Below are 27850 nucleotides of genomic sequence, written 5' to 3' on the forward strand. Positions count from 1 at the left end.
TGAAGATTCATTTAGTTTCCATTCAGGGACAACAGTTTTATTTCTCTGTGTCTATAAAAGTGAACTTCCTCACACTTTATGCTGTATCTGTCAACATGAAAGAAGTAAGTGTGGTTCACAGGGTTGCCCATGTGCTGTCATGCCAATTCTCATACTTTGCTATTCCTTTTTTAATGATTTGAAAAAACAGCTGTGCAAAAGGGAAATTTAAAAAACATATCTCCACTAATTTGTTTCCTGTGTCAGAGGGGGCAGGACTACTGCTCCGGCTCCAAGCACAACATGTTTGAAGTCTAAAGGTGGAGTAGAGGTTGGCGTGAGCCCAGCAGGTGGGCAAGAGGACTGCTGAGAGCAGCAGAGTGGGAGAGAAGGGAAGACGCCAGCCAACCAGCATAGACGGATGAAAATGTCTGGGTGTGGGACTGCACACAGACTACATGTAGGCCAGCAAAGGACGAGAGACACGTCCTCCTCGTCCTTTAAATAGGTCCAAAACAGACACCACACACAGATCCACCACCACCACCGCAGCCTTATCTTTTTCCATTTGTCCATTTGTTATCATAAGGGTTTCACTGAGTGGGGGTGAGAGAGAGTTTACATAAACAAGCTGAGATTGTAATGTGTCCATGTGCTGCTGTCCTGCTCATGTCAGCTTTCTGTTTCTTTAACACAGGAAGCAACAGAGACAAAGACGTTGCAAATAGCTGCATTTTTTCCAAGAAATCAGAGAAAAAAAAGACAAACTTATGGTGAGACTGAAACTCTCCCTTACATCCTACTTCAAAGGAACCATTGCTTCTTCAAACTAATCAAGAACCCCCTGACCCACTTGGATGAAATCTATTTTTAGCCAGCCACCATTGGTTTAAAGTAAAGAGGGTTACATACAGCATGGAAAGGACACTGTATTCGTCTGTATCTGCTCCACACACACACACACACACACACACACACACACACACATGTGGAATTCATCATTGCCTTTCTGCCTGCTTTAACAGACTACACAAACACGAGCCGTAAACATAACGCGCACAGCATCCCAAACTCTGATGCCCCAGGAATGCTAACATGGAGGTGTTAGATTTCCCAGCTACCACTGCTCCCTCCTGGGTTGAACCAGCTACAGTTTCTCACAGTTCAAAGGTCAACAAATGATGAAATGTGCCTGCCATGCCTGCTGTTTGTCCAGTTTTTTTACTTCACAAAAGGAAAAGACCAGAGCTTTTCTCCAAGGGTATAAAAATGGAGGAAAAGGCCCTGTTACGGCTGTCTATAACTGCTGGCAGTGAGACAGGCTGCATGAATTTCTGTGAAGCACTGAGTGTGTCAGAGCCCCGCTGTGAGCCTGTCAAGCACACACACACACAGTGCACCTTCACATATACATGCACACTGGTCCAAATAAAAAGAGAGGCTAGAGGGAATTTAGTTTTTTGTTTTTAAGGACAGGATGTGCTAGTTCTCATGCAGCCGATATTCTCTCTGCTGACACCAGTCTGACAGCGCGGGTCTGCTCAGGATGAGCCAGAAATTGTGGATGTAATGGGATGGAATGATCTGGAGTTGCAGCCAAGCCTCTTAAAATGCAAACCAAGTCACCAAACTGATAGAAATGCTTTCTGTGCTAGCATTTAGAAAATAGACACGTATCTAAGCAGCCTTTGTGAATACATTTATCACCAAACGCTGCCCCCACATCAATCTACAGCAGCAGGATATAACACCCCACATGAGTATACTCTTCCTTATAGGTGGTCCAATTCTATCCAAATGACAGCTCAATTTTCTTTGTAAAACTAAAACAGTATAGAAAAGCCCCAGAATGGTCTTTTGGGACTGATATGAATATGAAAAGCAGCATTCTACGCTTTGTCAGAGGGACAAAAGACATGCCTGTGGAGCTCGGAGACGAGCCCTCATCTGGCTAAGCTCTCAGAGCGTCTGTCCAGGACTCCATGCATTCCTCTGTTAATTTCCCCTCAGTGGGCAGGCACTTTCCCTGCCAGGGACTTGTCTTACCTCCGGTCTAACTCCAGCAGCTGCCTGTGTTTGGACAACCCGGGCCAGGAAGTGCTGGTGACGAACTCTTCCTGTACATCTCAGGGATCAAGACAGGTCATGATGGGGCCCCTTGTTATAACTAGCAAGAAAAAAAATGAGTGTATACTCTAAGATTGACACTGATAAGGCTTCCAACAGTATCAGCTGATCAAACATCTGCACCAACAAATCTGCAGCCGCCACTGTGCAGAGGTACTATCAAGGTTCTACCGTGACCTTACTACATGAGGAAGCCCTGCCCAGCTCATTGTAGCGTTAATGGAGCACCACAGAACAAATGTTTGGGGGCGGCGGTGGCGTTAAACATGCCGGGGTCGGTGTTTTTATCCCATGGCAACGGCTGGGATGCAGCCTCCTGGGAAAGCAGACATTCCGCAGAGCAGAGCTGTACAACGGCCTGGTTACAAAAACACTGCAAGTCTTAACCTGCACCCCATTCCAGAGCAAGAACGCCAAAAATCTAGTGGAAACACACACACACCTTCAAAGAACAGTAATGAAGCCGATTAGATCATCCAGCAATTTGATCTAATAAACAGGAAGTTATTGTTGACTATTTTCACTTCACAAGGCTTAATATCCTGTTATTACAGAGCAGCAACAAACACACATTATGGAGAAGTTTTATAACACAAGTGGAAGTGAATGTGTGTGGACTACAGCAGAAGAAGAAAACAATCACACAGCCTTCCAACGTGATGCCGATATACAACCAACATGGGCTGAAATTTACCAAAGAAAGCTGTCCTACCCACAGAACAAATCTGGTCTGACAGGATTACAGGCCTACACTTTCTAACAATGCATGAGGCTAAAGAGGGAAAGAAACAACACACACACAAACCCACAGCCTGTCCTACTGCAGCAATTCAGTGTGATGCCCTGTGACGTATTGATATTTTGATTAATGCAAACTCAATCAAATGTCATAGACAATAGCATTAGTGGCAATCCCTCCGAGCTGCTTTGTGGTCAATACTCCTGTCCTATAAGCTCAGGTGTGCACTGGCAACAGGCCTTTCACATCCATACATGTAGTGAATTTATTTCCTACAAAGTCTAGCCAATAATTTCCCAGAGCTATCATTGCCAAACATTGATTACTCAAGACAGAACAGATGACACAATGGGATCTTCAGTCCGCCCACAGATGAGTGAGAGAGAGAGAGAGAGAGAGTGCGAGTCAGCCTTGACTGCATGACATCTCTGAATTGGATTTCCGATTAGAAGGGTTTAATGTAATTACCTTGAGTACATTGTGCGGTCTGCACTAAGTAACACAGCGATGCATCACCTCAAGCTTCGCCTTAACACTTCTCCCTCAGATGGGAGGCGGCAGGCACCGAGGGGCTCCCCGAGGAGCAATTTCATGTTTTGATTGACACATGTTCACCTGCGTGTGCTCAGCATCAGAATAAGATGTGCAGATGGGCCATTTGTGGGCTTCTGACCGGCACCACTTACCCTGGCGGCCAGGAGTTCGATCTCATATAGAGGTTCCCTCTCTGCTAAAGATACTTTATGAAACTGCAGTTCATGGATCCAGAACAATATCTTTCAGCCCTAGTAATATCCACAATCTTGTTATGGTTGGACTATAAGTGAGATAACATCTGCTGAACAAAATGAAACCCTGAACTTATCTGATTCAGCCTATTATTTAATATGACCAACATCTGCTCAAACTTATGAAGAAGGTAGACTAGATGCTGCTCCGGGTGAGACAGTGATGTATCACAGCCATTAATAATATGAATTTTAGGCAAATCAGTGTGTGTTTTTTATAGTTTCCATCTAGGTAACTATGACATGTGCTATAAAATAACCTGCTTTTTAATGTTTAATTCAGAACTCATGACAAATAGAGCAGAGAAAACACCAGTGATGCCTCGAAAGAGCATCTGAACCTCCCTTAGGTCTTTTATGGATGTGAAAAACCCACATCAAAAATTCTGACAACTGTCTTTTGGTTCCAGCTACACCAGCATGCATGCAGGGCTGTATGTAAACAACTCTAAATAATTCTGTGCCTGTTTATTTACAGAGATCAAGTGCTGTTTTGTTACAGATTTCTCTGGTTAAGTTGCACAATTGCCTTCCAGCTCGTTTATGTACAGTACAGTAGGAACACAGCAGCTGTAAGCTAACAAAGAAGCATGCCACTGCTTCTCCGCTGCCTTGAGTTGTTTGTTTGGCATCTGTACAGCGTTCCACTAATCATTAATGTAAGCTGTAAATGTTTGAGGGGGATATTTCATGAGGACAATGCCGCTGTGTGTCTCCCCATTGAGTTACATTTCCCTGAGCCCTACCTGAGGAGGCTGGAGAGCGTATGAGAGGAGGCGCCGTGGCCCCCGCTATTGCTGCTTCCACCGGTCCCAGACGATCCGCCAGCGGACTGTCGCTTCCCGGATAAAAGCTTCTCCACCGCGGCTAGGTTTCCCGTGCGCGCCGCTTCCAGAAGCTCCTGCTCCTTCCCCATCGCGGATCCCAGAAGAAATAATTTAGAGGAAGCGCGGGGAAGAGGAGGAAAACAGGGGGTGGGAGAGGGTGAGGGAAGGGGGTGTTTGGCTTATGGAGAGTAAAATTCCTCTGTGGTCCCCTCTGTCTCCCAAACACAAGTTATTCCTCAGTGCTGCTCGTCTGGCGCGGAAACAAAAAGCTCCCACCGCCGCTGGGTCCGTCCGTACCGATCCACGGTGCCGCTGGCGCTCAAGGGGGAGGAAAAGTTTCGTTCAGCAGCACGGCACCAGCATCGAGCAAACTTCCTCTGACCAGTCTCCCGAGCGTCGTCCGTCACTTCCTCGAAACTGCCCTTTCTTTCTGCATCTCCAATCCGAAACCCTCCAAACGCACGCACACACGCACGCACACACAGCCCCTACCACCGCCGCCCTAGCTGCTTCACACCTCACAGGGATGTGCAGAAGCAATATGGCTCCCGGGTTAGAGCCCTAAAGGATTAGTCCCGTCCACTGCTTCTGATATCGGTGCTATTGCTAATTCTAGTACGCACAGTAAAATTACAAACCTGCCTCTTAAATTATTCACTAACAGCGTTATCAGTCACGCAACTACACAGTTACTCATCATGAGTCCGGACAATAATTTACACTAAATATTCAGCAATTTAATGACAAATTCACATTTATTTCGCCAGTAGAACTTTTTATTGTTTTAATGACAATTAAAGGGAGGGGTGTTTATTGTAATATATTTTGTGACGAACGGTAAACAGGTTACTTACAATTAAAATGCTGTAGTCAGTTATAGCAAAACACATAAAACGACTAATACCTGGTGTAGTACGACAAAGGCAATTTGTTTTGTACATAACCAGTTGTTAATAAAGTTTGTACAAAACGGAAACGGAAATGCCGATGCTGTTAGCAACCAGCAGCGAGTCGAGAGAAGTAGCTGCTTGCGTTACTGGCTATCATTCCTCTTACCCCAGATATTTGAATATATTCAATTTATATAATATTATGTGAATTAGGCGTATTGTTGTTGTTTGCATTCTGAGGCAAATAACACATAGATTGGGGATGTATTAGCCTTGTTGCTGTTAGTTAGCTTTCAACATTAGCTTAGCGTCGCTAGCTTGGCTGTAGCTGCTGCTTTGTTGACGCCTAGCTGCAAATAAGGTATGTGCATGTATTCAAATGTTGTTCGTAAGTTCCTCATAACGCAAACGTATATTTTTGTCGAGGTGTTCCGGGTAACATTAGTGTAGCTTGTGAAAATGAGTTATGTTAAGTTGTGTTGCTAAATACAGTAACTGTCATTGATGTTTTCAGAATCTGAAGCTCTTCGGTCCGTGGTATAAGAGTGATTGAGTAATTATGGCAGATCCAGCACGGATAAAAACAGAGGATACACCTGAAAGGACGACATCTGCTACCGAGGAACATCCTAAATCAGAGGAACCTGCAACTGTAGCTGCCGCAGAAAAACCTGCAGATGAAAACAAAGAGTCGTCCTCGCAAGATCAGCCAAAACAGGAGGTTAAACTCGTGAGTTCAGTCTTTTTATTCTGACATTCAAGATTAAATGGATTATACAAACCCATTTTATAATATATATAATATATCCTGTTATATATTTCTATATATATAACAGGATTACACCACTGATCACCATGGCTGGATAAACATTTTTACTTTTGTGTACTAGTGTTACTGCAATGCAGGTGTTTTGGTACAGATAAGGAAGTTTTCAAGTTCTATAAATACACATACAAAATAGGTCAGACACATGATATCATCAAACCTATCAATAAACAGTTCATGTAATTTGAGTGTATTTGTGCTTATTGGTAGGACTCGGTGGCAGGTGAGGATGAGGAAGGAGGAACCTCTGGCCAGCCTCCTTCTAAACGATTGAAGGTGGAACCAGAGAAGAAAAAGGAGAAACGCCACAAAGTTGATGAAGATGAAATACAAAAGATGCAGTAAGACTGAATTTGTAACCTTACTGATTATTCTAATTCTTGCCATTAATTGTTGAGGTCTCATCCGGTTAAATTTCACCAACACTTGCTGTGTCTTTTAAGGGTTTTGGTGTCGTCCTTTTCTGAAGAGCAGCTAAACCGTTACGAGATGTACAGACGTTCTGCCTTTCCTAAGGCTGCCATTAAGAGGGTAAGCTGTTAATGAAATGTGAAGTGTTTTTAAATCCTATCCAACACTAAAATATCAGTGTATTTTTTTTTTTAATAATCTAGCTGATCCAGTCCATAACAGGATCATCAGTCTCCCAGAATGTTGTGATTGCGATGTCTGGTATTTCCAAGGTTTTTGCTGGGGAAATTGTTGAGGAAGGTAAGACAAGAGTTTATAAAACAATCAATTCTGAATAAATAAATTCCATCTCTATTACAATGTAGTTAAATTGTTACTTTCTCCTTACAGCGCTTGATGTTTGTGAGAAGTGGGGCGACACGCCACCACTTCAACCAAAGCATATGAGGGAAGCAGTGAGGAGGTTGAAGAGCAGAGATCAAATTCCTAACACCAAGTACAAGAACATCCTATTTCCCTGAAGCACCCAAACTGCAGATTATTAAGGATGCCGTTGATTTAAAAAGTGGTGCATCACATGGACCCATGAAACACCGCTGAAAATTAGACCTGCCACTAACCTCTGTAAATGGTTAATGCAATACAGTTAACAGTGTGGCATTATGTACAATGGTTGTAAATAGTTTTTACTTAAAAACAATAAATGTTTTGTTCTTACCTGTTGTGTCATGGAGAACTGGAACAGTTAGCAGAAACTATGGACATTTAAACCTTTGTATTATAGATACAGACAGCAGATACAGCCAAAAAAAGAAAAGAAACTATAAATCCCAATAGTAAAGTAACTGGAATGCGTCTAAAATGTCTGTATCTGTTGTTGTTTTGTATATAGGCAACAAAAACATGGATATATCAGATAGTCTGTTACAAAATGAGGCACAACCAAACTGTGTTAAGCAACGTATTTATTTTTTCACTTAAAATAGTTTCTACTCACTAGCTTTGGTTCACAGAACCAGTTTTATATTAGTCTTAATGAAGTGATGAAGACAATACAAAATTCAGTGTAGTCCTATGCCACTAACAAAAAAAAACTCCACAGACTCCCAACATTATAAAGATTTCACGACTCCTCTGCGAACCTTTGAAACGGTTTACAGTAAAACAAGTGCAAGTAATCCCCAAGGCATAAACAATACAACTTCAGTACATGCAACTGGAGAGAGAACAACACACAAGTGAGTCCATCTCCTCCTTGTTGTGCATGGCACTCTGGGTAAGAGTCGTTGTGGAAACCCTGGCCTGCTCTGGAGTGCAAAGGAAGTCTAGTGTAACAGGTCACGAGCAGATTTAACTCAGCACCAGTTTGTCAGTGGAACAGAAATGCTACTTAACACTGAGAAGAGGGAAACTATGGAGCTACATGTTGCATCCAGCATGGCATGTACAGCTTCGTACCATCATACTGTATGTTCACCTACTAAGGCCATGCAAAAAAAAGAAAATAAAAGGTACTACAAAAAAGATCACGTGTACCATATGTGATACTGAGGTTAAAGGGCAGTATCTCTGTTTCACTTCAATACGGATGTTTTGCATGCAACCGAAAAGAAAAATATCAACGGACACTTAGATCAAAAAATTCCACATCAAATATGTGTAGTGATACCGTTCTTCGTCATGTTTTTGGTTAAACCAAAAGTGTTTGTTTTTCTATTGCTTAAAAGGACAACATTCATCCTTAAGAATGCAAATCTGCCATTCATAGCTTGCAAGGCAACCACAGTTAAGAAAAGAAAATGATAAATAATATCTTAGAGTGTACTCTAGTCGCCACCACCAGAGGGCTCCAAGGTACCTGGAAATTAAAGACAGCAATATGTATGTACCATTAAATTAAATGATAAATCACATTGTTGTAATGAGCTGAATCAATCTTTTAGATGAACAAATCACTCATTAAGTCGATGCATATAATAGATTTATGGACAAGTGAGCTGACCTGTTAAAAAAAAGATCAGGATTAAGTTTTGTACTTCACCTAGTTAGTATATATAGTACATGATATAGTTTCAGTACTGTAACTTTTTTAAATGTCTTCTTTTCATCCTTTGATTGATATGGCTTGGAAACAATGTAGTAATAACAGAACCAACAAAAAATGTACTGACAAATCTAAATAAACATTGACAAAAACTTGTCTGACAACTACACGTGATCCAGGTGTACAGAGGTAATACTATCAGTCTGAGTTGGTTCCTGGCAAGCTACAAAACACATTTTAACTCATAGTCATAATGAGTATTATGACTCCACTAGCTGGTATAATCCTCTTTAGAATGTAACAGACCAACCCAGTTAGAATACTGAAGGTTTTGTACAACCTGCTCTCCGCTGCTGAGGGAGAGATGGAGAAGGCCCTGTCTTTACTGGACATTCAACCACAGAGCACATTGTTTCACATTAAATTAAAAAAAGGAAAAAAAGAAGCACATTAAACATTTCACAACTCTAAGAAAAATATAATACTGAGGAATGACTCAACCAGCCTTTCTGATAATGGCAAGATCTTGATAAGAGTGTGTAACTATTCCACCGTGTCAATAAAGCAACTGAGGTGGAAACTGAGATGCATCAGTCACTCAGTGAAAGCAGTGGAGGTCTGCTTTTCTTTTCTGTTTTTCTTAAAAAAAAGTGCATTGTTTTCTTTCGTTTTTTTTTTCACTACAACAAATGAAGAAAAAACACCATGTCTTGTTTTACTTTTACAGACGTACCTACAGTACATAACCAGGTCTAGCTCTATGACTGTTGATCTGTAAATGTGCTACATGTAAATTAGCACTGTTGACAAAGCATGCTTCATAATACGATTCGTGACTGATGGACTAGCAGCTGTTGGCAGTGTCAGTGCATGTGAAAAGAGGTTTTGGCATGTGCTCATCTAAATATTTTCACAACACAAACTGGAAAGAATTAAAGCTTGATCGTATGTACCGTCGCATGCTGACAACAACACAATGACTGCACCATCCACACTGATGAGAAATAACCACGACAGATTGCATTCAGTACAGCAGTTAGTTCACTAGGCTCCCCTTTAAGTAGCCGTTATAGGGGCTCTTTTGTAATCTCATAAATAGTGTTATAAGTAGGAGGTGATCCAAACAGACAGCTTGGATTGAGTCTTGCTGGTTCGTCACGTTCAGCCTGACACATCCCATCAGCATTCCTCAGCAGCAACGTTCAGAGGTCACAGACAAGAGAGGCTCAGAGAGTAAATGTGGGGTCATACTTCCTGACTTCCAGAAGGAGGCGCTCTCTCTCACTCAGGGCCTGGGTGAGGGCAGCTTGTGCGTCACAGAGCTGTGACTCCAGCATTTGTCTCTGCAATGGCAGAATTACTGGATCGGTTACTCTGAGCAAACGCATACGCTGGCTTGGTGCTGCACACCATGTAGGCTGATATCAGATTCTGATTGACAGCAACAGGTGTAATTACAATACACAATCTGGTGTACTGTTTAGACACATCTCTACTCTGTTTATTTTGAAAAGTAACAGGACACCGGTGTCAGCTGTATTTAGGATACACAGAGCAGGTTACTGTAACCTGGCTGAGGTTCGAATATCCTGACCTGACCTTATGGTGGACACTGTTAATATTAAGAATTAAACTGATTTGCTTGATTACTTTTTAAATACACTATACAAAATACAAAACACTTGTTTGTTAGATCTCTAAGCTGTGACTGCAATACAGAGTGGGACAAAGTAATCATTGAGATCCCATGCTCTGTATTTTGGGTTTATTTCTGCACCCTGTTGCTATGGGTAGGTTTGGAGAAAACTTGGGTGATGAAATAGCTAAATATGGAAATGTCCAGCCTTGGGCCACTTTTCAAACCAAACTACACAGAAATGTGTTATTTCTACCAGCATGATGTTGTGGTTTACTATACCTCAATCTGCTGTTGGACAGAACCGTTAGGGTTGTCGGAGGCAGCCACAAGAACACCTGCTGAGCCTTTAGTGTCAGTTCTTTCAGCTATAATCACAAAGGAAAGAGTGATGATCACTTTCACTGTGGTTTAAGATTGATGAGCTTGCTTATATGATAGGTGTATCCACAATAAGGATTAAATATATCTAGTTGAAAAAAAAAAAGAAACGTTTTGCTGCTCACCTTTGACCCTCATGATGCCGCCATCACTGCGCTCAAGAATCAGCTGATCTACAATGAATGTGGCTGGGACAGATTGAGGGGCTGTAGGGTAGATTTTGGGACCATCATCCTAAAAACAGTAGGAATCTTACATTTAACCATAATTCTGCTGGCTACCCTGTGAGATTCCAGTCCTTTCCCACTAAAATATGCACACTATATAGTAAGGTCTTAACTTTAATGGAGCAGAAAACAATGATATGATATACAGATATGACTTTTTATTATTATAAAATGTTAAATCATTATGAGGACAGCATCAACTAACCTTCATAGTAATGGTCACGTTGTTAATGTTTAACTTCATTGGTTGAGCATCAACACTGAACTCATCTTCGAGAAAAGGACCAATGTTAGCCACTGTTGAGGCCAACAACTCGGCCTGGCAGTCTTGCACTCTCACATCCAGAAAGCCCAAAGACTCGGCCAGAGCACAGCGCCGAACTGCAGATGGGCCCATTTCTGCTCGCATGCACAGTGCTGGAGAGACCCTGCTACCCCGCCTTTCCTGCTTCTGGACCAAGTGTTCTGGAGCTGCAGAAAAAAAAGAGTCCATTGTCATTCCACTATCCAAACTGTAACCTATTGTCCTCTCCTGAACTATAGTCACTGCTGGAATATATTAAGCAACTTCACGACAAGTTATCCACAAGAAAATGTGGAATTTGGTAAGTAAACAACAGCACTATGTGTGTCAATGTCTACAGGGAGCCTCAAGATTTACCTTGTATGAGACCAGTGAGCAGGTCTGATAGTCTGACAGTCCCCATCTGTACAGGGGTCAGATTCTGAACTTCAACAGCCACAACTTGGTCTTCTGCCTTTACCTCCATGGTACAAGCTGTTCCACTCAGGATCAGTAACAACACAGAGGACTGTATAACAGCAAAATATTGTACATTAGATTTTATATTTTAAGTTAATTAATTTAAAATTACTACAACATTTGACTTCGGTAACCCACCATGTCCTGAGACACGTCCTCTGTACTTTGGGACAGGGAGCTGCTAAGGTCAGCTGATGAGCCCCCCTCTGTCCCTGGGGCTGGACTGCCTCGACTGCCCACAGGGGTGTTGTTGGGACGCATGGACTCCATGCCTGACTCTGGAAAGACATATACAACCTTATTATTTTTGCTACTTGTGTAGTTCAGAGAGATGTATTTGGAAAACTGGTAGTAAAGACCTGAGTCCATGAGAATCACAAAATTGTCGCTGATATCACTGTCCACAGACAGATTTTCATCAGGCAGGCTGCCATCTAAGATAGCGCTATCAAAGGAATGCTGGGAAGGCGACTGCTTCATGGATTGGTGCCGCAGGCTTGATGCCAAAGAGGAGGAGGACTCCTCTGAGCGCTGAACTTGTTCTCTGTGAACACACACAGCTGTTAACGACAGCCTGTGAAAGCATGAGGTGCACAGCATGGGTTCCAGACACACAAACACTATTAAGTTGGCAGCAGCTCAGCAGGAGAGAACTAGCACTTACTTTGCCTGTGGACTGAACAACTTGCTCATCCCTGAGCCACGACTCAGCATGCTAAAGGCATCTTTTGTTATTGAAAACGCCCCTTTGGTCAAGTCCAGCGAGGCACTGATGGCGTCTTTGGTCACATCCTTGGTGACATTAATGGCGCTTGACAGCTCTCCCTCCAAGCTGAAGGTTGATGGTTCACGGGAGAGGGCTGGGGACTGTCCAGGTGAGAGGGGAGGAGAGAGAACAACACCATCCTCCTGTGTTGTCAAGTCATTTCCATCCAGCCCCTCTTCGACAGCTTCACATGCCTCCTCTACCACCCCATCTTGTTCATCCTGATCAAACCCAGTGACAGCTGTACTGACGGAGGAGATTCCATTTTCTAACCCACTGTCCTCCACGATAACGTCAGCAGAGTGATGAGTTGGGGAGATGTCTGAGTCTGTTATGCTGGGACTGTCGGTTTCCGGAGTGTGGGGGACCTCTTCATCGGGTTCTGTGTTGACTGGTGGCAAAAGGAGACCCAATTCCACTGAGTCCACCAGAAGAGCAAGACAAACTGAAGCCGTCATTGGCTTCTGACCACGAGCCTGTTTAACATCTCGTACGTCCCGGCCCAATTCTGCTCCCAGCCGAGCCAGGGAATCCTTCATCCTCAGCAAGGCTACATACTGGTAGTGATTGAGCCACATCTTCACTGGGGTGATAGTGTGGGCCAGGAAGTGAATAGAAGCATCTGAAGACTGATCCTGATCAGGTTCCTGCTCTGAACCAAGTGAAACTTTGCTGGGACTGGAGAAGGAAAACGGAGAACCACTTTTAAAGGCAGACGGCCGACACATCCAGATGGACATGGCAAAGGGCTCAACAAAAGGCTGGGTTTTGCCTTTCGGCAATCGGCGTGCTCCATCAAAACCTAGTGTAACACGGGACAGACTGAGGGACCAGATATCCTGGGATCGTAGCTGCTTTTTGTCTGGAGCTTGGGGTTCCGTATCTTGAGAGTGCTGAAGAAAGGTGGAAGGAATGGGGTGGAAGACACTCAAGTCTCTGGGGTAAGGGCAAGGTAGCGTGGAATTAAAGAAAGGGCAGCAGGTGAACTTGTCCCAGGTGCTGTTCAGGTCAGCTGTGGAGCCGTGAGGGCAGTGACGGGTGTTGCTGACAACCATCTGGGGTACAGTAACAGAAAGGGACTGAGGACGTTCTGGATGGTCTAAAATGGATGAATCCAATGGGATTATGAGCTGTAAAAGGAAACAGAACATGTAGCACCTGACATGCCCACACAAAATGTGCCAATTCTAAGAGAAAGAAAGAGAGAGTATTCACCTTAAGCTGAGAGGCATCCATGCGAATGTCTACATGTTCTTCGGCCTTATTACTGTCTTGCAAATGGTAGAAAGCTTTGACCTGGTCCAGGGTGTGCAGCAGACCCCTGGAGAACAAGTTGATCCACAGCACGCTGGCTGGGTCCACACACAGCTGGAGGCTGTTTAACTGGATGTACAGGTTTGAGGTGGGTACTGGAAGGAAATAAAGTAATATACAGACAAAAGGCACACAAATCTGTTACAAAATCTGTTGCATTTTAAAATTTAAAATGAAATTTTAAAGAAAAAAGTACATACCTGGTAAACTGGGGTTGTCAGGAAAGTAGTATTCCGTAAACTGCAGGTGAACTGCTGGTATGTTGTCAGGCAAACGCAGAGCTTTACGGTTACACGATAACAGAGACTGGGTCTTCTTGTTTTGACGGCCCCTTGTAGACACCTGAATGTGTGTAAGGGTAGTGGGGAGTTGTGTTTTTACTAATCTACCTTATTCAGGACACTTTACAAAGACACACAATTACCAAAAAGAGAAGTGGGTTTTAGAAAACAGAACTAAAGCACCTGAGTCTGAAAATCAATGATGAGGTCACGATTGAAAGTGGAGACCCAACATTTTCAGTATTTCCCCTGGGTATCTCTTGCTCTCCCAAATAGGGAACTACTACCTTAGAAAGTAACGTTCTTTCATTACAGAAAGTGGTAAAATGCAGAACCAGCCTTTAAGAGTAATTGGAGGTAGCAGGGGCTTTCTCAGTTCCAGATGAGAGGTGACATGTATGAGGTACTTCACTCACTTCACTTTTAAAATTATTCCAGTGCTGTGATTGAATGAATCACCTTTTGCTACAGTTCCTCCACTAAGTGCCCTGCATACACACATCATCGCATCAATATATGAGGATTTGCTACCTTTTTACTTTTGTTTTCTCTGTAAGGCCTGTCAGACACATGGCCACACCTCTTCCTGCTTAGAACTAACTGCAAATGATGAGCAAACTGCAGCAGGGAATGTTCAGCATATTCCTCACAAATGTGCCCCTACAGTGATTATAAATTTAAAATAATAATATCCAACAATAATTCGTCAACATGTGATGTTTGGTCATTGCTAACAATTTTAAGTCAGCTCTAGCCATGGGAGAGGAGCTGCCTGATGCTCCTCGCTCCATTTAATAAGGGTAAGGCTTCTGTCAGAGCAGGTAAATCAAATCAGTTGATGATAAAAGCTTGCCTGGTGAATGTCCACGTCATCCATCCTGATCACCACGCAGCTGGACCGCAGCCTCTTCAGTGAGGACCCTGCCGGCGTTGCCACTGAGTTCCTACTGGATGTCTGTTCTTTTTCTGAAGTGTGTGACTTGGGACTTGACTGTGCATCTTAAATTTTGTACATGAGAGAATAAACAATGTTACACACAAAAATAACTCACGTCCCCATCCATTAACACATCGGGTGAGAACACAGATAAGGATTTGTGTCTTTCTTATCAGAAATATAACACTGTTGCTTAGTTACATGTCTTATCACCGCAGTGTTTGTTGTGATAAAAGGGGCAGACAAGTATTTAGATTTTAGTACAGGGCAGGTTTTTTGATATGCAAAGATTGCAGCCCAGAACAATCCCAACTAACGGTCCCCTTGCTAGGGTTTTATGTGGGTATTCACCCTTTTTACATACGCAGCTTTTCCAGTGTATAAGGCATTCAGTTGTTTAAGGTATGAAGACTAGATGAGTTGACAATATTTTCTTCATTGATCACCAAACAAATGTGATATGGTTGAGAACCAAGGAACAGAGGCAGAAAGATGCTTTGAATAGAATTTTCTCATTCATGCACGAAAGCTATTTACACTGATTTTTTATTTATACCTTGCATCGTCTTTGCAGGGGATTCCTTGGCAGGCTGTGGCGCCTCAGAATGTGGCCCAGGAAAACCGAAAGCCTCTGCTCTTCTCTGATACTCCTGCAGCAGTTTTCCAGCCCACTGGGCCTGAGCCTCCATGGCTCCACTGTGGCGTTCCCAGTGTCGACACCCATCAGCTGCCCAACAAAAAGCAGTTAGTCTACTACCAAATAAAACACAGAACATGGCTACACTGTACATGACCTTGGTCTGTGTTAATATAGACACTGTTATCATTGTCATATTCACTTCAAAAGGGACACAATTCTTCACCAAAGAGAAGTTTAATTTAGCTAAATCAGCTCTAGAGGCAACTCTGTTGCTCTACATTCAGCTCTTCAGGGATTTCACAGGGAATAAAAGCACTGGGCACACTCCCCCTTGCCATTAGTCTGCTTGAATAGTAATCCTACTAATAGCTATCCTGAATGAATGCTGAGATTACAGTGCAAGCGGTACAAAGCCTCAGGGCAACTAAAGTGCAGTCAAAGAAAGAAACTGTCAGCACACTCACCAGGCCTGTGGATGGGATAGTAGTCAAAACCCAGCTTCCTGAAAGTCAGCTGCATGGCACCCTGTAAGCCTGGTGGAGGAGGCTCATCTATGCAATATCACATGACAGCTGTTAATAATAACCTAAAATAATTACCTGCAAATGCTCAGGAATTATCTGGTGGCTGCATACAATGAAAGACATGCTGAAATATTCATTCATTCATTCACACTAACCGTTGGTGGCACATTTTTGCCATCTTACCTTCATCTGCTGAAGAACTGTCATTGCATATGTGTAAGTCCAAGCGTGATATAAAGGTGTGGTAAGAAGATTCCTTGACATCATACAGATCAAAGTATTGACTCATGTTGCTGGGTGTGCCTGTAGAAGCTGGTGGGGGCTCGGTCCATAAACTGTGGAGGCCCGGAGATGGAGGAGCAGTCTACGCCATGAAAGAGGCGATACCATTTACATAAACAAGCTGTCTTTATGAAATAAAGAAACTGTTTAATCTAAACAAGAAATGAGTACCTGCAAGGATTCAGCAGCCATGCTCTTCCTCTGCTGTGCAGACTTCTCCATAGCCTCACTCAGAGATTTGGCATAATGGATGATGGCTTTGAGCTGAGAGTCTGTCAGCACCCACAGCAGGTCGTCCAGAATGAAAAGCAGCTTGGATGCCAATACGTTACAATCTTTAATCTAGGTACAAAAAAAAAAACAAGACATATAGACATAAACAGACTGAACAAACTGATCAGGAAGGCTGGCTCTGTCATTGGCTGCAGACAAGAGACCTTTGAAACAGTGGTGTAGAAGAGGACACTGAACAAACTGTTATCCATCATGGATAACCCCGACCACCCTCTCCTCCCTGTACTGGACAGACAACGGAGCGCTTTTTCCAAAAGGCTCAGACAGCTTCGTTGTTACACAGAACGCTACAGGAAATCTTTCCTGCCTCATGCCATAAGACTGCAAAACACCTCATCTCTGTGCCAGAGATAACACAGACTCACTGCTGTAAGGGACATATTTTGCACAAGGTTTAGGTTTTTAACTTTCAAATTGCAATTGTTGTTCTTGTACTCATATCTTCATACCAAATTGCACAATCCTGTCTGGACTTATATTTATACCTGCATTACAAATTGCACATTCTTGCTTCTGCGCGTTTGTTTTTTTATTATGCTGTAAATAATGTTTATACTGTGTACTTTTTTACCGTTAGAGGTATATTTTTTAGTATGCTTGAGTGCCTGTATTTTGCTGCTGCAATAGCGAAATTTCCCAACTTAGGATGAATAAAGTCTATTCTATCCTAATCTATTCTATATAGACTTGTAACAGGTAATTTGCATTTTAAACGAGTTCTCATATTTGATCTTTAACTTAGTTTTGTATTGGAAGAGAAAAGAAAAGGGAAGAATAAAGTCTTACTCTGCGCTTCAGAGCAATGCGAATGCGACCCTGGTTGGTGATGAGGCGTAATGGGGTACTGCCAAGGTCATGATCATCCCCCTCAATGGCGTCTGCCTCAATTCTGAGAGTCTGCCAGTTAATTTCTTTGAATGTCAAAACCTGAATGAAACAGTAAAAATGTAAAACCACCCAACTAAGATCAAGCAACAACACATTACCTACATTACATCCATTAGTGTAAAATGTTAATAACAACCAAAACAATTCATTTAAGCATAGCATCTGTGGTAAAACATCGTATTAGATGGCATTATGTGACTGACCTCTCCTCTCTTTGGGTCAGTGACGCGGGTGTTGCGAAGGTCACTGCGTTGCCATTTGGGGTTGAGACTGTTGCCTTGTAGTTGCCAGAGCTCAAAGGAAGCGTGGAAGGCACGTGCCTGAACCTTGATTGTAATAGAGTTGATTCTAACAGACATGCCCTCTACCACCTTCTCTGCAAAGCCGTACTCACTGAAAATGTACATGACATGGGGGTTTTGCACAGGATTGAACATAATACATGATTTCATCATTTCAAACCACATGATTTGTTTCAAGGCTTACCTCTGGCCTGCTGTTATAGCTATAGGAGAGGGGCCATTTGGAGGACGAGGCTCTTCACATGTCCTCATCTCGACTTCTACCTTATCCAGGAACTACACAAAAGAGAAAATATTCAGGCAACACTCAGCAAACAACTCAGCAAAAAAGCCTGACATTGACAAATGATAAGAGCACAAGGAATAAGTAAAAGAACCAGTAAACGAACCAAAAAGATAATATTCGAGTTCTAGCCAGAGATAAATGAATGAAGAAGCTTAGTGTTGCTGAAAAAAGTGCAAGAACTCAGGAGAAGGACCAAAATAACATCATCCTACCAGGCAGATGGGGCTTGTTTTCAACTTTGTCCATTGTATCTGAAAAGACAGGACAGCAAGGTCAACACAGTCAGCCACAGACACTGGGCCACAGCATTCTGCACTGTTTATCATTCACTGGGCAGAAGGGCACAGTGAGCAGCAAGCTCCCACAGCGTGACACAGCAGCTAAGACAAAAACAGGCACTGGTCACCAAAGTCAATAGAATTCAGTTTGTTGGATCTATAGTACTGGTTTCAGGCTGGACCTAAGTTGCAGACCTACAGACCAATCATCATTGCCAAAAGCAGACAAACATCCATAATTTTAAGAAACGTCTCATCATATTACTCTGGAAGCTGTAAAAGCCATGTTGTTTTAATAAATCTAAAACAGAAACTGGTACTTTTCATGTACTCTTATCGGGATTATTTGTAAACACAACTCAGCTACCCTGACAGCTACACGTACAACAGCCAGGATATCTCAGGATCAGTCTTGCCTCTGGCCGTTCGTGTCCCTGTGAATCATGGCTTGCTTGTCTATTATGACCAAGCAGCACTGGTTTGATGGATCCTAACGTTCTCAGTAGTGCCTCTAGCAGGCTTATCTTTGTGTTAGTGCCAGTGCTTATTTCCTCTATGACATGCATTTTGAATTTCAAAAGAAGGATCTGTGATACTGATAAAATACTACTATAGTTCAGTTTGAATAACAATTGCCTTAGACATATGATGCTTGTAGCTTTTGTGTAACAGCTTTGTGTTTTATGACCCTTCTTAAAAAGGGGACCAGCTACACAATCAGGTTAGACTGGCTGTCAACGACAACATACCCTGATGGCGGCCTTGTTGCAATAGACCCGTGTGACAGCCAGCCAAGTAGGGAGGTCAAGCATGTTCTGCAAAACCTCTTCATCCAGCTCCAGGTTGGACAACTGCCCCTCCCCCTTCAGTGTACTCAGGTTGATTTTGTCTGGGGACAGATTCTTGGTGAACCTGAAGAAATGAGATTAAAAAAAGTTTAAATCTGGAGGAGGATCACATCAGTTTTTAAGCAGGGAAACGTCAGAACACGTCACTAATGATCTGAGAGACAGACAAATTAAATCACGCAGCCAAGTCGTCAGCTGAATGAGTCATCCTGGGAACACACAGCACACTGCAAGAGTCACACAGCTGTACCCTATATCTAGGGTAACATCTCCAAGGGTACACATGTAGCAAGCTTCAAAAACCAGGACTGGACTTAGAAAGAGCAAATAGGGCCGCCATCGGGGCAAATTATTTTGTTAAGTCTTTAAATTTCACATGCACCACATGAGTGCAGAATACTCAAACAAAAAGATGTGACATCTTAGATATCAACCATGATATACCTCTGAAAATGCAGCAGAGCAAATACCACATGATGACCGTAGCTGCAGTTTGGGTACTTACATTAAGTAAACTGCTAATTATGTCATGTATGAGCCCATACACCTCCCGACAAACCGGATAGGCCAGTCAAAACTTAGGCTCCCCTTTTGTACTGAGCAATATATAGATATTTCACCTTTAAAAAGGCTTTTAATGAACCAAGCTTGTGTTGTATAGCTAATTTATGTGTTTTGACCCACTATCACATATTTCAATACAAGACTGGATGCAAGTGATATTGTTGTAAACATAAACCCACAAAATATCAAAGACTATAGTGGTTGTGTTAAAATTAGTTATAGAAGCTAGCTGCTAAGAGTAGCTTGGTTTGAAAAGCACAGAAATTCCAGAGCTTATTAAGGGTAAGAAAGAGGTCATTGTACAAACTTGGCCAAAAGAGCAACTGTTTGGTTTTTGCTATTAATTCACTCCAAAACTGTTCGAATGATTAGCATGAAAAAGCTTTAAAGGGTTGATTTTAATCTGCCAAACTGAAGTGGGTTAAATCAGTTTTACACTACAACAGCTGTAGGGCATTCATAAATAACAAGTCAGACAGGAGATTCATATCTAGATATTCTTCTGACACATAAGTGAGGCACTAAATGAAGTATTTGCTTTGGTCTTCAACATTGATATGATATACTTGTATGTCTGTCTTCTAAGTTGGTGTCCAGTGTTTCACTAACCGCTGCAACACTTTATTCATTATTCAGTGACAGAGACAATAGAAAGGAGGAGAATAACGTGTGTGATAGAGCAGACATCTTTTGTCTTATAGTGAAGTTTAGTCTTTCCTCCATCCAGCTGTAGTGAGGGAGACCGTTCAAACTGCTCTTCCAGCCCAAATCAATTCTTAACACTTGTCAGCAGTTTTAAACTGACAGCAGAAAAAAAATACAACAAAAACTATTTTATATCAACAGCAGACAATATGTATGTACAAATACACCATGATGATGATGATGATGATATTATTATGTCCATTATGTACACCTGAGTAAATATAACGATGTATCAAACACATCAAGATGCACAGAGCATTTAGAGATTTGTTTGGGATAGTGTATGACATATAGCTGTCACTCACCCCAGAAAGACAGAGACAGGATGCTACTTCTGATCATTTTCATTTCAAAGTAATTCTGAAACTTAGAGCTGGGGATGTAAGTAAAGTACATGCAGTAATCAGTGGGACACTGATATAACTCTTTCAAATCAGAATCTATAAAGAAAGCTGTATACATGTTTATTAAATCAACGTTATCATCGTTGTACTGGGAGATGTGCTCTGCTGCGTTCACTGCCCCCGTCAGCAACTCACCAACCTCTTTTATCATGTGGCTGTTTCAATGTGTGGCGTAAAACTAAACGTTAAACCAACGTGTCAGTCAATACAGCTAGCTCCTTTGTACATGGCAAATCGCTGCAAACTAACATATAGCACGCAGTAAGCAGCATAAACATCACAAACACTGTGCTAACTGGCTAACAGAAAACATGACACTTACCTTGACAAATGTTTCAGGATTTGCTTTTTAATAATCCCCGCCATGTCTGCTAGCGTTTAAGTCGAAGTCGTATCGACGCTTGTTCTTCTTTTTATTAAATAAACATATACTAGCTAACAGGTATGTCTATTTTGTACACAGCACTAGCTGTGCGCATCTTGTTAGCCGCTGCAGACACAGCACATCACAGCCCGAGCCGAGATGCTAAACACCGGCCAACGGCTAGCCAGCTTCACACACACACACACACACACACACACACACACACACACACACACACACACACACACACACACACACAGCCAGACCACTGCAACACACAGCACAAGCCCGCCATCTACCGGATATTCAGGGAAAGACACGTGGTCGTCATCTATAACCATAAAAAATGTAACGTAAATAGAAAATAAAAAATATTCCTATATTATTGTTGTTGTTGTTGTTGTTGTTGTTGTTGTTGTTGTACACAAATATATAATAATGGAAAGTCTGCATTTGTAACAGCATGTTTTGGATTTAATAGAATTATATATATTTTTTATTTTTCATCCATGTTTATTCTTTATATCCATCAATAAAGTATTTCTGATATTTCCACAGCAGCGATATTTATTAAATAATTTTATTAAAGAAATCCCCATCATTTGTGCTATACCTTAATAGAGGCCTATAGTTTGGGGTCTCTGTGTAAGATATCTTATTTTGCACTGCGGAATTTGTTACATTTGGTAAAATGAAAACATCTGATAGGCAGTTTGGATGAAATTAACCTTAGGGTTGATCACGTTATCGCCGCTGGGTCCCACACACCTTATTCTAAGCTCGTGCTTTCTTTCCTCCTCCGGACCTGTGGCTGTTACAGGCACAAGACCCGGTCATGTGACATGCGCACTAGGCCCTGTTATTGAGTTTGTTATGACAATTCGAGGCCTCGGACTAAATTAGGAGCGAATCCGCAATGGAGAGCATGGACCTGGACCAGGAGCTTATGCAGAAATTCAGCTGCATGGGTACAACAGACAAAGATATTTTAATATCAGAATTTCAGAGGCTTCTCGGGTTTCAGCTAAACCCCGCTGGATGCGCCTTCTTTCTGGACATGACAAACTGGTGAGCTCGGGGACTCGTCTGTGGCCTGCTGTGTAGTTAACGTTAGACCACGTACATTAGCTAGCTTTCTGCATAGCAGCTAGCGCCGAACAAAAATAATAACACGACAGAATAAAAAACCATAGACAGATGTATCGTGTATTGTTTACGTTGCGTGTGTTCAATGACAGCTAACGACGTTGTAGTAACGTAACTAGCTGAGTCAGAATGACTCCGACTTTTGATTGCCTGACAGGGACACAGGAGAGGGTGGCACGATTTGCATACACAGCAACATAATTCACATAAAAAAATTGTAGTTTACACATCAGTTAATAGAAAAGGCGAGTTATTAAAAACGTATTATTTTCCACGAATGTTGTTGCTTCGGTCCCCACTTATATATTGATAAGCTAGCTCTACCACGTACATAGCTAACTTCACCTGAGCTGTTACTATAAGTTTCGAATATTTATAAGTGATTTTTCTGTTTTGATGATTGTTGTTTGTTATCGATACACTGTATTATAGTGGCTGGATGTCTGTGGTTTGACTTAAAACACAGCACTGCTACAGTTTGTTACGTAATTCCACAACAGTTAAGTCTACTGTAGCTCAAAGCTCACTCAGGAGTTGTGCAATCCAGATTAACCTTTTCTTCACTGTGCGTGGACACAATGTGTTTAATATAGTTTTAACGCTTTAACATAATCCGCAGTTGGATTACCACTTCTGGTGGCAAAACAAAAAACCGATAATGATTGTGCTTGGAACGAGAAAATCTTGTTTTTATTATTTTCATTTCCCATTTCTCTGCCTATTTTCCAGCATTTATCCAGCTAATGATGCAGGTCTATGGAAGATCAGAAGCAGTGTCCACTGGGAGTGCAGACTGTAGTAGTGTCACGTGACACTGCTGCTGCTGTGCTGCAACGAGCTTTCTAAAAATAAAACCTGCTGGTTTATGGATGACCTGCATGTCAGAGAGGGGAGGAAGGGAGGAAGGAAGGAAGAAGGAAGGATCCAGTCTGAAATTGTCTTGTAAAAGCAGATGTGTGTTCCTGTGCTCCCCTCATTTAGGGCCAAATGTCATATGGTAAAGGAAACAATGAGGAAAAAAAGAATTATTTTGTTAGCATAAACTGACATTAATGACTATTAAGAACAGTGATAACCCCATTTGGGATCATCTGCTGCTGTCTCAAATTCAAATTAACATCCATGCTCATCCCCTTATTTTCTGCTTTTTTCTCTCCTAGGAATTTACAGGCAGCCATCGGAGCTTATTATGACTTTGAGAGTCCTAACATCAGCGCACCGTGCATGTCCTTTGTAAAAGACGTGACGATTGGTGAGGGTGAATCCGTCCCGCCTGACACGCCATTCACAAAGACCTGGCGGGTACAGAACACGGGTAAGTACAGCTGGAATCATAATGATAATAATATGACCAAGTTAAAAATCTGTCGCATGAGGTCTCCATGATGTTGTGTGTTTGTCTCTCAGGTGCAGAGTCATGGCCCCCCGGGGTTTGTCTGAAGTATGTCGGAGGAGATCAGTTTGGTCATGTAAACATGGTGATGGTGCAATCTTTAGACCCCCAGGAAATGGCTGACGTTAGTGTGCAGATGCACAGTCCAGTGTCTCCAGGCATGTACCAGGGCCAGTGGAGAATGTGCACAGCTACAGGACTTTTCTATGGAGGTAAGAACAGAGACCTAGTACCAAAAATTATACAGCCAAGCTCAGTACATTAGTTAGCAGTAGGCAACAGTTATTAATGAAGATAAAGTGCTAAATAATTTGACATGTCATCACTGTAGAAAAACTATTAAAACAGTGGATGGTCGTTTGTTTTAGAGCAGGTTAATTAAATTAAGAGTCATTCATTTCATTGATTTATGACCAAGGCTTATATAATATGCAGCAAAGGTATACTCATTGAGAAATTACACTTGGCCTTAATGATTCATTAAGAAGAGTGGCAATCATTTCTCACCTTACACCATCTTTAGTAAGTTCAAAAGAGCAGATCTGAGAATGCAGTAAATGTCGATCATTTCTATTAAAGCACGCTGTTTCATCTTGGCAGATGTAATCTGGGTGATCCTGAGCGTGGAGGTTGGAGGCCTTCTTGGTGTCACGCAGCAGCTTTCCTCTTTCCAAGCTGAGTTCAACACCCAGCCTAACCGCAGCCTGGAAGGAGACTACAACCCCTTTGCCTCTCCAAAGAAGTGCCCAAGCAGCAACAACAACAGCCTCCACGATGACAGCGGCCATAGAGTCACAGAGGAACATTGGCAGGGAAGCCCAAACCAGCTGCAGCAAGACCAGAATGGACTTTCACACAACTCTGTGGATATAGTAGCAAACAGTCTACAAAGCAATCTATCATTAGTCTCTTATAACCAGGTAAGTTACACCAAAGAGTAAAGAAATAAAGCCTCTAAATTAGCCTCTTTGCAAGGCTGTGCATAGGAAAGTGATTTAAGCTAAGTAATCATCGTGGCAATGCTAAAATGATAAATGGTTCAGAATTTTCATACACATAGAGATCTGCTGCTAACATGGCTTAAAACACTTAGATAAACACAAAGATATCAATTAAGTTAGCATTCGGAGCTAAGCTTTACACTTCTTCAAATGAGCTCTCGATGCCTTACAAGGGACATACAGTTGCTGGCATGTGAAGGCTTTCATTCTAAAATGTGCGCCATGAAATTTTATGAGTCAGCTGGATACCTAGGAGATTTGTGAGATAATAAAATCATGTTGCAGCATCGCTGCAAGCTATAAGCTTGTGGCTAAACAAAAGCCAGTGTCCTGTCAAGGACTAACAGCAAGTGGGACGACAGTCTACAGCAAAGAATTGGTGACAGTAATACTAAAGCTAACCTGTGATGGACAGTGACAGATAGTCCATCCAGTCACTTTTTAGAGTACTCGTTCTAAACCATTTTCACAGAGAACAGCAGATTTTAGGTTGGAGAAACAGGACCATAGTGTCCGGGTATTATTACTGTAAACAAATATCAAAACTGTTGGTGACTTCCAGACAGTTAATGAATTACTTGATTGTTTCAGATCTGAAAAGATTTGTAAACAACAGAACTATCACTCTTGTGTCTCTTCTTGCAGATGTACTACCTGTATTCTCTTTCTTGCAGGGTATACAGAATCCTTTTGGGCACTCTTAAAATCATGGGACTTTTCACAGTGAAGCAGCACTAAAACATACCTCTGGAGCCTGTCACACCGAGAGAAAAAAAAAGAAAGACAAAGCATAATGAGTGGCTTATGATGAGATTCAAAAACACTTTATGCAAAGTCCAGTTACACTTTGAGAAACCAGAGGCCAACGCTCCTGACGTGCAGCTCATCCAACATCCCGCACCCACTGTATGCAAGAATGAATGCTAAGTTAAAAACGAGTGCTATGAGTGACGACTTTTTTCTTTCATTTATTATTCTTTTTTTTTAGTTTTCAGAGTGCACATGAAACAGTGATGACAGAAGAGTGTGTTTATGAATTTTTGTGTAGATGTGTGTGCATTGTGCAACCTGAAAAAGAGACTTTGGAGGAAAAGCCATTTAATTTGCCAACTGATTCTCTGGTTTCTGCTCCAACTCTTGCTATAATAATTGGATCTCTCTTTTGCTAAATCTTAATATTATGGGTGTCCCTGCAGCATCACTTTTGCTTTTTAATGTTCATTTTTAACTTTTTTTTTTCCTGAAGAAGCTAATTTAACATGAATCAGCTGTATCTGTTTTTCCTATGCTGTCTCAGTACCTGCGATTTCAGAAGCAATGCAGCTTCGTTCCACTAGAGGGAGTCTGTAATCACAAACATAAGATCAGAGAACTTACACACATCTGGACAGAGCATGAATATAGAGCCAAAGTATTCAATATTCATTATGTTATTTGAGCTACTTACAATAAATAGAAACAAACAAAAGTAATTATGAAGAAGGACTACATAGGGTTAGGGGGTTACTTTTTACTGTAGAATCAATGCTGACAAATTGAAAAATGCATAGGTGTAATAAATAATATTACCTATTGGTAAAGTATAAGGAGTCATTGATAAGTGAGTGGCCTAGAAAGGAAGTAATTAAACAGCTCTCATTACATGAAGGTCAAATATTTGGAGCATGCAGTAAGAAGTGGCACCTTCCACATAGACTTCTTTGGGGGTAGCAGATGACTGCACATCAGCCGATATGTGCTGATTTACAACGTAACACAGATGCCACAAAAGAACTTTCATCAATGAAGGAGTGTGCACATAACAGCAGCTGTGAAACTCATCTGCCTCTACCTTAGGCTTCGGACTTATCAATCACCCCTCATACTACCTAATCAATGTCTGAAGGCTTAGTTTGTATTTAAATTAAGCAATAACATGATTAATTAAAGCCGTCTCCATTGTAATTTAAATTGAATGTATTTGATGAATGTAAAAGGATAATGTGTTTAAAACCCAAAGATACCACATTGTACGATTGCATTGAAATGGCAGTTTTATTATTGTTCTGCATTTTCTTGTCTTGTTTGGGAAGTATCATGTTCAAGCCCACAAATGGTCTCATTAATATGTCAGATTTAAATCATAGTCACCCTATAAATGAAATGACAGAATAGGAATCGTCGCTGTGTATTTATGTACTAACTGGCTGATCTATGCACTGAGTGAAGCAGCCTCTGTCACTAAGCCCTCTTCACACATACAGTTAAGTCCTGAAGGGGTTATCTCTGTGATTTTTTAACTGTCATCCACAGCCAGTGTGTAACCACCTTGTCAGTTAAACATCCCCTCCCCCCCTATGATTCGGGGACTAACTGCAAGCCCCCGGGGGGGTTACAGGCCCTTAATAACATGACAATACCAGCCGACGTCTACATGTGTGTCTGGACTCTTGCTGTTTGAAGTCAACAGTGTGGATTTGCTGAATGATAAATGTTTCTCCATGCTGACAGACGTAGCTTTTGTCCATGTGAATTCATCAAATGTGTCTTTTTAGGTGTAATTTCTCTAAACGTTTCAACTGGCCAGATGTCAGAATGAATCAGTGGCTCATAAAACAGCACATTTACTGTATGTGAGTAAGTGCAAACAGATGAAAGCTTTTCCCCCCTCTGTATGTTTGATGAATGTTTGTATGATTAAATTATCACTTGGAAGTCTCGGACTTTGTGTTGTTTGTAATGATTTTACAGCTTGTTTTTCATGTAGACACTCCAGTTTTTTTCAGTTATTTATAGCAGTTTCATAGCACTGGAGTCTAAATGCATGAGACAAAATAGGGGAGAACCAACATTATAGCTCAAAAAGCTGATTTTGCACTTGGAGGTGTCAGATTGCACGTTAGCCTGGAGGGTTTCTGGTCAAACACTCTAAGATACCCCACTATCTACTAGGAACAACCGCTCTCACTATAGCCAGGGAGGTTTTTTACAGGTGGAATATAGAATGAACTTGATC

The 27850-nt window shown here is 41.8% G+C and overlaps 4 protein-coding genes across 12 annotated transcripts in view; 2 read left to right on the forward strand and 2 right to left on the reverse strand.

Moving 5' to 3' along the window:
* Window positions 1–4900, reverse strand: part of anks1aa (ankyrin repeat and sterile alpha motif domain containing 1Aa) — a 51337-nt gene extending 46437 nt beyond the window's left edge. For all 8 annotated transcript variants that reach the window (XM_028409318.1, XM_028409317.1, XM_028409312.1 and 5 more), the window contains exon 1: window positions 4380–4900. In XM_028409318.1, coding sequence (XP_028265119.1) covers window positions 4380–4549 — 170 coding nt within the window. In that variant the 5' untranslated portion in view covers window positions 4550–4900. The remainder of the gene's footprint in view (window positions 1–4379) is intronic.
* A 542-nt stretch (window positions 4901–5442) lies between these two features.
* Window positions 5443–7304, forward strand: taf11 (TAF11 RNA polymerase II, TATA box binding protein (TBP)-associated factor). Its single transcript, XM_028410152.1, has 6 exons — window positions 5443–5711; window positions 5865–6080; window positions 6387–6517; window positions 6620–6707; window positions 6791–6887; window positions 6978–7304. Exons 2-6 carry the CDS (start codon window positions 5910–5912, stop codon window positions 7106–7108), a joined length of 618 nt encoding a protein of 205 aa, XP_028265953.1. The 5' UTR covers window positions 5443–5711; window positions 5865–5909; the 3' UTR covers window positions 7109–7304.
* Window positions 7305–7537: 233 nt separating this feature from the next.
* On the reverse strand, window positions 7538–21464 carry bltp3a (bridge-like lipid transfer protein family member 3A). Its single transcript, XM_028410151.1, has 21 exons — window positions 21274–21464; window positions 19180–19342; window positions 18365–18403; window positions 18051–18142; window positions 17768–17957; window positions 17463–17603; window positions 16554–16724; window positions 16284–16464; window positions 16041–16127; window positions 15493–15663; window positions 14853–14998; window positions 13919–14060; window positions 13620–13813; window positions 12303–13534; window positions 11998–12182; window positions 11777–11916; window positions 11537–11687; window positions 11081–11346; window positions 10774–10882; window positions 10550–10635; window positions 7538–9974 (listed from the first exon to the last, which is right to left on the reverse strand). Exons 1-21 carry the CDS (start codon window positions 21315–21317, stop codon window positions 9858–9860), a joined length of 4047 nt encoding a protein of 1348 aa, XP_028265952.1. The 5' UTR covers window positions 21318–21464; the 3' UTR covers window positions 7538–9857.
* Window positions 21465–22115: 651 nt separating this feature from the next.
* Window positions 22116–25701, forward strand: LOC114438946 (uncharacterized protein C6orf106 homolog). Of its 2 annotated transcripts, none has more exons than XM_028410600.1 (5): window positions 22116–22383; window positions 23622–23776; window positions 23869–24066; window positions 24455–24774; window positions 25530–25701. In XM_028410600.1, the coding sequence occupies exons 1-5, from the start codon at window positions 22232–22234 to the stop codon at window positions 25557–25559; spliced, it is 855 nt and encodes a 284-aa protein (XP_028266401.1). In that variant the 5' UTR covers window positions 22116–22231; the 3' UTR covers window positions 25560–25701. The 2 variants fall into 2 exon arrangements, with proteins under 2 accessions (XP_028266401.1, XP_028266402.1); XM_028410601.1 differs by lacking the exon at window positions 22116–22383 and adding an exon at window positions 23204–23458.
* Window positions 25702–27850: the final 2149 nt, after the last annotated feature.

This window comes from Parambassis ranga, chromosome 7, assembly GCF_900634625.1.
Source record: "Parambassis ranga chromosome 7, fParRan2.1, whole genome shotgun sequence".
In the NCBI taxonomy this organism is placed as follows: domain Eukaryota; kingdom Metazoa; phylum Chordata; class Actinopteri; family Ambassidae; genus Parambassis; species Parambassis ranga.

Excerpts from the sequence above, each read along its gene's own strand:
- taf11 (XM_028410152.1), top strand. The coding sequence starts at position 5,910 with ATGGCAGATCCAGCACGGATAAAAACAGAGGATACACCTGAAAGGACG. Across the intron at positions 6,518-6,619 it reads GATGAAATACAAAAGATGCA|GGTTTTGGTGTCGTCCTTTT; the intron begins GTAAGACTGAAT and ends GTGTCTTTTAAG. Across the intron at positions 6,888-6,977 it reads TGGGGAAATTGTTGAGGAAG|CGCTTGATGTTTGTGAGAAG; the intron begins GTAAGACAAGAG and ends TTCTCCTTACAG.
- bltp3a (XM_028410151.1), bottom strand. The coding sequence starts at position 21,317 with ATGGCGGGGATTATTAAAAAGCAAATCCTGAAACATTTGTCAAG. Across the intron at positions 17,958-18,050 it reads GCTATAACAGCAGGCCAGAG|TGAGTACGGCTTTGCAGAGA; the intron begins GTAAGCCTTGAA and ends GTACATTTTCAG. Across the intron at positions 16,465-16,553 it reads TGGCTGCTGAATCCTTGCAG|ACTGCTCCTCCATCTCCGGG; the intron begins GTACTCATTTCT and ends TTCATGGCGTAG.
- LOC114438946 (XM_028410600.1), top strand. The coding sequence starts at position 22,232 with ATGGAGAGCATGGACCTGGACCAGGAGCTTATGCAGAAATTCAGCTGC. Across the intron at positions 24,067-24,454 it reads TACAGGACTTTTCTATGGAG|ATGTAATCTGGGTGATCCTG; the intron begins GTAAGAACAGAG and ends TCATCTTGGCAG. Across the intron at positions 24,775-25,529 it reads CATTAGTCTCTTATAACCAG|GGTATACAGAATCCTTTTGG; the intron begins GTAAGTTACACC and ends TCTTTCTTGCAG.